We start from the raw sequence: 11,527 nt of genomic DNA, 5'->3' as shown, positions 1-11,527 counted from the left end.
TTTATTTGCCAACAATTAAACAAAAAATGCGGTAGGCATAAATGGTGGAGTGATGTGAACTTTGAAGATCGAAGCGCGTCTCTCTTTTTGTGTTGGCCATGATTACTTTTCAACCTATTGCTTTTCAAGTGCCACAAGCCACCTTTTATGTTTGCTTTAGAGGAAGGTTCTCTCCCAGCAGAAAGATGGTGTTCCTGAATAAAGTGATGCCACTGCCAGGCTTCTCCATAACGCTGCGTTTCTGGGGATGATCCGCTTTTCAGCCTCTAGCCACAGCCTGTGTTTGCATTCCACAATCATTCGTTCCCTCTGCGTTTTACGTAATGTTCTAACCTTACGGTCAGGAAATTTGATTCTTGAAGCGACGACAATCGGAACTAAAGCTCCACTGTATATACGCACACATGTGGCGATAAAATATATATACATATGATTAACATCTCTGATCCTTTTGTTTTATCAGTTTTTAACATAAATGGAGGAGAAAAAGAAGCTAATAATAAACCTGAATTTCAAACACAATACAGCACAAAAGGATAGACAAATATAATTACAAATTACACCCAGCATTGTCCGGAACAAGTATTATATTTTAGCATTCTCGTGCCCGCGAACGGTAAAAAGCTACCACTTACCAACAGGAGAATACCCTATGAAGGAACAATAGTAAGAGCATAAATGGTGCCGAAGAAGAAGGAGAAGAAGCGTCTGAGGCGTAATAGTAGTAATAAGGATAAGGGTACTGATGCGGCCCTGATATTACTAGCGGTTGACCTGAACCCGCAGGAGGTGCTTCGTTGGACTTAGCAGGTGGAGGGGGAGCGGCGCTTGGGGGGGCTGGTGGCGGTGGGGGTGGCGGCGACGCCGGTGACTTCGGGAGTGGCTGCGGGTAGGTGAAATAAAGAGGGGGAGGGGCGTGAGCCGGCGGCGACGGCGGTGGAGAATGAGGGACAGCCGGTGAGGGTGGCGTTACATATGTAAGAAGTGGAGGAGGAGGCGGAGAACAGATTACAGGGCATGTGCCACATTCGCTGATACAGAACAGATTACTTGGAGGAGCTTCAACTTTGTCCTGATATGTCAATCTAGAAAACACAGCCAGTCCCACCAACACAACCCTTAAGAACCATGAAAGCCAACTTGTTGTGATGAATCTCAAGCTCTTCCGATGATCCATTTGAACTGAAGCGGGATGAGCTACGAGCAATGCAGAAGCCTTTTAGGCAGAAACTAAGTGACGACCAGGAGATTTCTCCCTTGGGTCTAAAGTGTTAGCTTGCCTTTTTAACAAACTTGATTTCAGAATTTAGATGCTTTCTTAATGTTGCTGAAAAGTATACTCACCTGTTCACTTTCGGTCCTTTATAGTAATTTATGCCCCTGGTTCTCAAGGGTATTACTTACCATTAAGGTCACTGTCTGATAACTATTATTAGTGAAACCTTGGTGTTTAATATGATACTGGAGTATTTTCATAAATATTTACATTACTTTTTGAATCTAATGGACTAATAATAGCGTCAAGATATCGTATGAATGAAAAAAAAAAATAATTCTTAAATACTTTTTGCGGGCATTCCCCCCACAAAGTAGGCATGTTAATGATGCGAAATTCGGCTGATTTTGATTCTATATTTGTCCTTATTGTTACACTTTAGTATGTTTTTTAAGGCACCATGAGTATGATGGGAGAATTGAAGGACCCATGTGTACGAGAATTATTAAGAAAGAAAAACGCAAGTCATTGCTACATTATCATCTTGGAGTTTGGAAATTGTAGATTTTTATCTTTCATTTTCATGGTGAGGGAATCCGAAGCAAAGTTTCTTTAACAATCTCTGCCCATACCTTTCTCCCAACATAATCCATCTTTATGTGGATGAATTCGCTTCACAAGGTATCACACTTTATGCTGTTCTATTATGCTTTACTTTGCTAGCTGGGTTTCTGAGACCTCTTGCAAGTTCTAGGAAATTCTTGTAGCTGGAGATCACTGTGTATTCACTAGAATGGATAAATATAACATAAAATTTGATTTACGGCCCACCTGAGAGTTATGACACTGCATGTCTTGAGTTTTTATCTTCAAGAGAAAGCACTAAAGTGCTCTCGGAAACGTAATGGACATCTTTCCGTCCCCATGGCCATAGGCAATAAATAAGGCTCTGTCCTAAATGCCAATTCCCTGTGGCCCTGCATTATTTTTGGCCTTAACGTGAGACTTTGCTGTCTTATATGACGTCACGTAGTCAACACTGCTATGCACGGGGAAGTTTATTTATCACATGTAGTAAGCAAAACCTGCTCCCCTGGAACCTGCAAGGAAAATTTCTGCTCTATACTTGCAAATGAAAGAAAAAGGAGCTTTTCATGCAATGACATGTTCCTCGGCTTCTTTACTTATACTTATTCATGCACAAACGTTGACATAGTCTTCAGATGATTCATCTATTGGCTATGCAATGTTGGTTAAAAAAAAAACATCTATTACCTATGCAAGCTGTCAGCTAAATGCAGTTTACAGATGACAATCAATCTCCCTTATTTTTGCCCCATATATCAATTTTTTCATCAACATACAGTAATTTTTTATTTTTTATTTTTTTGATACAAGGTTTAGTTAAAACTGCGTATTGCACAAAAATATCTGGAATCAAATGTTCTCAAACACTTAAGAGGCCTAAGATTCAACTTTCCACTCCATATTATTGGTTACAAGTCAGGAATGAACATTTGAAGGACCCCATTCTCCTTTTAAACTGTAATATGTCAGTGGTATATTCAATATTCTTTAAATGTCGTGCATTCCTTGTTCAGGATAGGTACACATTACTAGGAAAAATATATTTCATTTACAGAGTTAATAGTAAATGTATTCTCAAAACCTATGCAAGCAAGACCAAATTTGGAAGAGAATGCAGAATAAGGTTTTGACGCTTAAAATTAGTGTATTGATCCTAGCAAAACTAGTAAGGTTAATTAATACACAAACCCGGCTCTTATTTAATGTGATTGGTCATGAATTTTGTGTAGGTGCAGGAGAAGCGTCCCGCTTGACTATGACTCTGATTGTTGATGACAATGGGACTAGCTAGGGTGAGACGTCAAACCAAAATTCCTTAAGCGGTTAAGCTCTGGCACTACAACTGTTGCAAGATCAGGCCTGTCCTTCTTGCTAAGCTCTGCGCAACTCACTGCCACTTTGGCAAATGCTAGAGCCTCTTTAACTGGCCAATCAGTCACCGTAGGATCAAGCATCTCTGAAAATCTTCCTTTTTCAATTGCCCTTTTGACCTGGTGAGAAAGACCCATGGGAGGCCTAGCTGTGACAACTTGCAGTAGCATTATCCCCAATGAATATACATCCGATTTAGTCGTTAACTTTCCTGTTTGTTGATACTCAGGATCAATGTAGCAAAAGGTCCCGGCAGCTGCAGTCATGTAATATTGTGTGACAGAATCAGCTACAGAAGGCGGAACCAATCGTGCCAGGCCCACATCACTGATTTTACTCACATAATTTCGGTCTAGGAGAATGTTGGCTGGTTTTAGGTCCCGATGCACAAGGGGTTCTGGCTTGCTTTGGTGAAGGAAAAGAAGTGCAGTTGCTATTTCAGCAGCTATTGTAAACCTTAACCTCCATGAAAGAGGCGGGCTATTATTCTTCCGAAATAATCTATCTTCTAAGCTACCATTCTCCATGTATTCATACACCAAACACCCATAATCAGGACACGCACCGAGGAGGAGGACCATATTGGGATGTCTAATGCAGCATAATACCTCAACCTGTGCATGTTGGAATGAGAAAGTAGACTGTCAAAAATGCATTACACATTGTAGAGTGAGGTCACTAGTTTCACTACCATAATAAATCATTAAATTGTTAATGAAAGACAATCAAATATAATGTCCAGATTTACACCCGTTCTTTTTCTACTAAATGTTAGCCAGAGGTTTCATTACAAATCCATGGCACACTCAAACTCAACTAAAGGCACAGTTGGAATGTCTATCCACACCTAATAGATTCAAAGTGGCTGGTAGTCAAAATTATTATTACAAGATAATCAATATTGTGAATCATCAGTTTATGAAAAGTTGTACACACCATACCTCCTGCTGAAACTGCTTCCTGCCCTGAGCAGCATCAGGTCTTAAGATTTTGATCGCAACTGGGGTGTGATCAAGTTCACCTTTAAACACAGGCCCATATCCACCTTCACCTATTTTCAAGGAAGGGGAGAACTTTTCAGTAGCTTTTTCGATCTCCTCTATTGTGTATTTTCTATATCGAACATCATTTTTAGCCAAAGCAGTTAATGCTCGGTCCTTTTCTGCTGCTTCTTTCCTGGCCTTTATCTCTGCATGTCTCCTTCTCTCTGCTTCCTTCTCAGCCATTTTCTTGGCTTCCTCAGCTTCTTCAATGGCAGCTCTGGCTCTAGCCTTCTCCTTTTCTGCCAGTGCAAGAGCTGCCTCTCCTGACAATATTGCTTCCTCAAGTTTACGTGCCTCCTCTAGTTTCCATTGATTAATCTCGTCAGCCTGCCATACATTTACCCATTCTTGAATCATTTTATTTGACACCGATTGCAACGTCTATCGTTTTACCACAGAAATACTGAAGCCAAGGGGTAACTGAAGAACTTGAGAAGAAGTTCATCTAGTTATGGTATAAAAATCACCTTATTTTTTGCTGAGATTGCCTCTTTGCAAGCTGAGCTGTACATGTCCATGGTTTGCTTCAATTCAAGCCTCAATCTCTTCATTTCAGCTTCTAGTTCTTTCTGTAATAAAGTATTGATACTGTAATTATGAAAAAGTTTCACCTTTTCGTTTGGTTATACAATATGTTCATGTTTTCCTGAATATATACATCTATATATATATATAATTATAAAATTAATAGAAAGTTACACTACTTGTACATTAATTAATGATCTATTATAACAGTCCAGGCATCAAAGGCCATTTTGCGCCTACCGATGGTTGGGAGGATGATGATGTCCTGGAGCCATCAGATGAAAAGCTAAACACCAAATCTTGTTTAGTTAGATCCGATGAAACACTTTCGTCCGAAAAAGAATCAGGGCCAACTGATGGCTTCAGCCCACGACTGGGTAGGTCGATTTTATCCATCGACGAACTGCCGGAACTCTTTTCCCTTGCTCGATTCTTGTTCGTCTCAGAAGACGTTCTTTCTGATCCCTCTGTCATCCCTCCTCTTTTAGCTGCCTGTGCCCTGTTTGCAGCCAAACCCCTAATATAAGTAGGATTTATATTGATTTAGTTTCTGCACAAGCGGTGTCATGGATTCAAAGTTGCAAATGAATTTCATTCCTGGGCACCTTACTCCGTTTTCTACATCATTTGGTTGAAGTGCCAGCGGTTGTTTTGACGGGGCAAAAATATTTGACATAGGACGCAGTGCTGATCGAGCTGAGACTATCTTCCCTTTTGAAATTACATACACAGAAGTATAATCTGGAGCTGACTTGATTATGGCCGTTGGCAGATCAAAACCTATAAATTTCCTTTGAGAATAGCAATATAATCACCGTTTAGTACATTCTAGACATACATTTATGCCATTCTATATGTAAAACATAGAAAAGCTTACGCGCGAAGAAAAAGACCTTGCCAGAGAGTTCCAGCTGGCCGTTGCGCCGATAACGATACTGTTGATGTGATGATGGTTTGCAAAGTCTGAAATTCCTTTGACAACATCACTATCGTCAACTACGGCTTCTTTAATCGTCACCTGAATATATCAAATCAATTTGAACGTAGTGAGTTGGAACAGTAGGAAAATCAACAAAATATTAGAAATGGAAACCACGCTTTTTAAGACGTTCAATTATAGTTACCAAGGATCTGATTACGTACCACTTTATGTGTACGTACTTCTCGTAATGCAGAGAAAACATTGGCTACATCGCTTTCATCAGGGGGAAATACCTTGAGAGCCTCATCTGCGCAATCATCAATGGAAAGTGGAAATCACAACAGAGCAGTCACCAAGAATCCATGGTACGTAATTAGTTAGCAGAGCAATAATCGATGATTCCGGCACACGCACACACATTGTGGTGAAGAAAGATAAGAGGGTACCTACGGGATGGAATGTGTTTTGGCCCAACGTGGAGAGCGACGATGATTGGACTATCGAGATGATTAAGTGCCCACCGGAAGGCATACACGCTGGTCTTGCCTTTGTCGACGGGCACCACGGTGGTGTTTAGAGGCAGTGCTCTGCCATCAAACGGCTGGTGGATAGACATGATTAGGTTTTGCTCGCCACAGCTGCCACCACCGCCTCCACCGCTATTGCAAAGAAATGAAGAAGAAGAAGAAGAAGAAGAAGAAGAAGTTTTGTTGCCACCTCTTGCTCTGAGGATGGAAGTGGAACCCATGCAGACTCACGACGGAGACGGACACGACGAACCTTTGAATGTCATCCTCAATTTTTCCTCTGATTTAGGGCAATATTGACCAAGCCTTGGACCCCAAAGAAGGAAATTGTTACTGCATGTTCCGTTCCCGTAACTAATTGATGGATCATAAATAGTTTGTTGTGGTTCCCTTCCAGAGTCCCTGAGCTAATCAAATAAAAATAGAAGAAACGAGTCATCACTTCGCCTCCTTCCTGTGTATTGATGATTGGTTTTGATTCCTAACTACCATGCATGCTAGTCATGAAATTATAATTAAATAATAGATTTAAGACACGTTAAGTGATCAAATTTATTTAAAAATAGAATAAACTTTTAATTTTATTTCATTTAAATAAAAATTTTAAATTTATATTACATTATCTTTCATAGTTAATAAATTTAAATAATAATAATATTAAAAAAAATAATTTGTATCTCATCAAATGCCTTACATTAAAAGCTAAAAAATTCTTTTAGAAAGCGCCCTATATTAGAAACCGGAGTGAGTATTCTTCATAAGTCTATTAAAATTTTATCATTTTTATTATGTGTGTGTGTTTACCAAATTTTTATTTACACTTTTGATCATGGTTAAAAAATAAACGTTATTTTATAATTTTCTTACAAGATTTAATCTAATTTGTCTTTTCTGATTTAGTAATCCAATTGTCTTTTATCTTTTATTAACTAACAACGCGAGCCACTGTATTGTATATCCTTAAAAATTGGATGATTTGATTTATATTTTAAATTTTTTCCATCTCAGGTAATATAGTGCCTTTTTCTTTTTTTTTTTCTTTTTTTTGGGGGTGGGGTGGGGAATACAGTGCTTTGTGTCCTATATCAATTTCATATTACAGAGAATTTAACTTGTTTTCATATGGAGATCCAAGAAGTTGAAGAGAAACGAATTGGCATTCTTGAAGAAAAAGATTGAGAGAATTCATTATGTCCTTCTTGATCTACTTTGTTTTTGTTTTTGTTTTTGTTTTTGATTTATCTAATAATAAGTATTAGTATTGGCCGTATAGTATGGTGCTTATAGGTGGCAAATCGACAAGGGATCCACTGCGTGTAATATATCTAGGAATGGTCAAGGAGTGAGTTTTGTTTTATTTTATTATTATTATTTTTTTTTCGGTGGAAAGGAGGGTTGGCCCGATATATCAATTAACTACGAAGAAAGGGGGAATTGAAATCCCAAACAATAGTTTAGCACATGGTCCCTCGAAAAGGAAGGAACGCAGTCTAAGAAGAAAGAGACATTTAGTGCCTCTTTAGCCAAATCTATCCACCACTTGATTTTGAAGTCTTGAAATATGATTCGTCTTGATATTCCAATTGTACTTTAATAACATCTCCAAAATAACAAGGCTATGACTAGAGGACGCATCAAGCTTAGAGCTCAGCATGTCAAGGAGGGTCTTGCAATCCGATTTTAAAATAATTTCCTTGAAGCCCATGTCCTATGCAAGTTGAAGGCCTCGAGGCAACGCCAAGCTTCAGCACATCAAGGGGAGCACATATGATCAGCTTGAAAACAACACCTTCAAATAGAGCTGATAATATAAGTTGGCCCACAACAGAGTGCAGGTTTGACATGACCTACATTCTACACAAGTTAAATTCTATCAACTCATACATCCCGCAATGGGTTGGTGGGTTAACGGGCCAACTCGTAAGTAAAAAAAAAGTATTTTTTATAATTTTTTAAAATTTTAAAAAATATAAATTTTTCTCTTTTTATTATTTTTTTCATAGTAAAAAAATCATATATTTTCCCTAAAAATTAATTATTCAAATAACAATAAAAGTCTTTCTAATTAAGACATACTTATATCACCACGTAAATATAAACTAATTTAATTTTGTGATCCATTCTTTCTCTAGTCTTTTACATAATTGATTAGTATTATATATATTTGAATTAATAAAAATGCTTTGTCTATCCCCCTTTCTCTTCATCATGTTTTGGCGTTTTTGCTATAAAATTGATGCCCCAATTTAAAATATCAATTCTTTTTTAAAAATAAAATAATGATGATTTAAACTCTAACTATTAGATTACTACTCATAATAAATTCAATTCATACCACCTAAATATTCTAAAATCTCTGTATTTATTTTTTTCTTTTATATTCAAATTAAGATAATAATATAATATATAATTAGCACTTTATAAATATGTTTAATTTTTTAAATAAAAAGGGAAACTAAAATTTTTTTATTTGCTAGCTTGGGTAGTACTACTTTGCAAACAAGATAATTTAAATAAGCTATTATATGGATAAAGTGGGGTATAATAAAATATTTTATTCAATCTTATCTTGATCACATTTAGGTTATATTATATTATTACTTAAATACATGAGCAGTATGTCTTTATTATTTTCTGCTATAATTTAAACTTGAATTAAATAAATATAAAAGTGTCAAGTACTTAGATCACAATTCCATGCATGCTTACTTTAAATGCTTTATTTTAAACTCTATCTAATTTATTTATTTTTTATCAATTTTTTTAAAAAATAGAAGTTAAGCCAGTTAGCCGCTACGGGTTTAAGTTATATAAGGCAGACTAAAACTACCCTACCTAAAATTAAACCCACTTTCTTTAACTCAACCTATAACTTTTTTGCGGGTTGGCATATTACCAACTCTACCTTCAATGTTGAGTTTGACACAGCCCAAAGGGGTTAGGAGCTAAGATGAAGGGGAAGGGTCATCATCACTGTTATTTGAGTCATATTGAGAAGAAAAAGATCGTCAAATGGCCAATAAGTATGACACTGAGTTGTTTGATTTAAGGAAGTTGGAATTAAATCTAAAACTATTCCTCTACTTCCAAAAGTGCCATATTGAAACACCACAAAAAATACTCCAATAAGAATTAAGAAGACATATAATATTTCTCTTCAGATCGATATTGACCTAATCCTCGAGAGAAGAGGAGAAGAAAGTATAGTGGTACCTGTTATCCACGAGTTGCAACCAAAAGTGCTAAGTATATTGATAGTCTTTGAGGATATGAAGAACATCCTCTTATGCATAATTGTACCAATTACAGAGTGGGGAAATGTGAGACCATGAAATAAGCCATAAATTTTTAGGAAGCCTGTTTTGGAAAACCATCTAGATGAAGAGGAAGATTCATTCTACTCCTTTCCACTTTCAAATAAGTTTAAAGGTGGGAGATAATAAATTTAGAGGGTTTTTCTCAATGAGAAAATAGGCCTCTTAAATGTAAAGGTGTTGTTAGGAGTAGCATTTCAAGTCATAACATCATTCCTAACTCATAGAAATGGAGGAAGCCCAGAGATGAGTTTGAGAATGACATCATTAGGTAGCATAGAGGCTAAGTTAATAAAATTCCATGAACCATTTACAACCAAATCAACAACTTTGCTTTATTCTTCAGTGGGAGATAAAGGCCTTAAATAGAGATCCTTCAACTTTTTACCAAGAATCAACTAATAGTCATCAAAGAAGGAGACATTTAATTAATTTATTATGAATTCGCCATTTAGTGCCTTCTTTATTTAAATCTCTTTGTTGGCAAATGAAAGGCTATAGCTTAGAATCTCCAGATTTAGCCTGCAAAAGATCTTCTTCATTCCTAAACATATATTTATGCTAAGAACATCTACTTAGAGACCAGTAGTACCTGAGATTAGATTCCATGCAAGTTTAACCCAGAAAGCTGTATTGATAAAAGTTAAGCACTTAAAACTAACGCTGCCATAAACCTTGGGGAAAGAGATTATTTCCCAATTAATTGGGTGGTAACTGTGGCTATGAGATTTTTCCTAAAGAAAGCCTCTTTAGAGTTTTTCTATTTCATTATAGATAGCCACAGGAACTTTAGAAACTTGCATAAGATAAAGCAGGATGACAGTAAGAATAGACTTTGCAAGAGTGATTTTACTAACCATAAAGAGTGTAACATCCTTATTTTTAATTCCTTGATTTACTAAGATTAATAAGGATAATTAAGTAAGTTGATGTGGTGTGTGGTTAGAGAAGAATAATAAGTGCTTTTAGTTGAAATTTCAAGTATAAATTAGGTCTAAAGTGAAATTGGATTACTTAGGGACCAAAAAAGTGGAGAAAAACATGTTAAACAGCCTTTGTGCCACATGCTACAGTACACAGGGCCATTAGCCGAGAACCACCTTCTCTACACCACATGCCATGGTGTGTAGGGACATACGACGCAATGCATGATACAAATTTTGCAAAAATAATACACAAACTGATGTGAAAAATAGAGAAGAAAGGAAAGGAAAACGGAAGAGACACACCAAGCTCTGCTAGGGCCCGATCTAAGAAAAGATTTGAGAAGGTTTAAAGCTCTAAATCATCCAAGGTAATATTTTTAAACCCTTTTTCTCCTTCCCTCTTCCATTTTCTCAGGGATTTGAGTTAGGGTTTGAATAGGGATGATGATTTTAGTCCATATGGGGTATGGGTCTAAACTCATTGACTTAAATAAAATTAATGGGATTTGTTTAGAGTATTTAAACTTAGTATAAATTATTTTGGTGATTGTTGAATGATGAGCTCTATTAATGTCTAAAAATAAACATTAAATTTGTTATTATTGTGGTTGTTGAAGTATTAATGGTAATGTGGCTATTCAATGAAGTTATATGATATTATAGATAGATAATGAACCCAATAGATAGGCTCCAACTCATGTAGAGTAAACATTAGGCAATTTAGAAATAAAGGATTGAGAGTTTAATACTTGAGTTGGTAATGTTGATGAAATTCAACTTGGTTGATTATAGTTGTTGGCTCTTGATCACCTATTTTGGCTTGAGAATTTAAGCTTGAAAGCTCTTATATTGAGGGGCAAACCTTTGACCTCTCAAAAGTTTAAGGTAACCAAAGGAACTCTATTTTGGGTAGTTATATGTTAATTAATTGTTAAATGTAAATTGTAAATGTTATATGCATGGGGTTAATTTTCAATGTAAAACCATGTATTAGTTTCAAAGAATGTATGAAAATTTGAATGTGCATAATGTTATTCTTGGCTTGAAATGCACAATGTGAAGTCAAGAGGATTTTTGAACTATGAACATGCTTAT

At 36.4% G+C, this 11,527-nt stretch overlaps 2 protein-coding genes across 5 annotated transcripts; both read right to left on the bottom strand.

Annotated features, from left to right (window-relative positions):
- Positions 1–374: 374 nt before the first annotated feature.
- LOC129304255 (leucine-rich repeat extensin-like protein 3) lies at positions 375–1,306 on the bottom strand. The gene has a single exon (XM_054943953.1). The coding sequence runs from the start codon at positions 1,175–1,177 to the stop codon at positions 632–634; it is 546 nt and encodes a 181-aa protein (XP_054799928.1). The 5' UTR covers positions 1,178–1,306; the 3' UTR covers positions 375–631.
- A 1,434-nt stretch (positions 1,307–2,740) lies between these two features.
- LOC129303765 (U-box domain-containing protein 34-like) lies at positions 2,741–6,487 on the bottom strand. 4 transcript variants are annotated; one of them, XM_054943280.1, is made up of 8 exons: positions 6,116–6,487; positions 5,887–5,972; positions 5,637–5,761; positions 5,349–5,534; positions 4,984–5,260; positions 4,686–4,787; positions 4,117–4,545; positions 2,741–3,789 (listed from the first exon to the last, which is right to left on the bottom strand). In XM_054943280.1, the coding sequence occupies exons 1-8, from the start codon at positions 6,411–6,413 to the stop codon at positions 3,088–3,090; spliced, it is 2,205 nt and encodes a 734-aa protein (XP_054799255.1). In that variant the 5' UTR covers positions 6,414–6,487; the 3' UTR covers positions 2,741–3,087. The 4 variants fall into 4 exon arrangements, with proteins under 4 accessions (XP_054799255.1, XP_054799256.1, XP_054799257.1 ...); XM_054943281.1 differs by having other exon boundaries at positions 4,984–5,242; XM_054943282.1 differs by having other exon boundaries at positions 6,112–6,318.
- Between the last annotated feature and the right edge of the window lie 5,040 nt (positions 6,488–11,527).

This window comes from Prosopis cineraria, unplaced genomic scaffold, assembly GCF_029017545.1.
Source record: "Prosopis cineraria cultivar Desert tree isolate PC_DT_omini unplaced genomic scaffold, ASM2901754v1 PC2, whole genome shotgun sequence".
Lineage (NCBI taxonomy): Eukaryota > Viridiplantae > Streptophyta > Magnoliopsida > Fabales > Fabaceae > Prosopis > Prosopis cineraria.
Note: the sequence above shows the minus strand (reverse complement) of the source record. Positions and strands in the feature narration are given on the sequence as shown.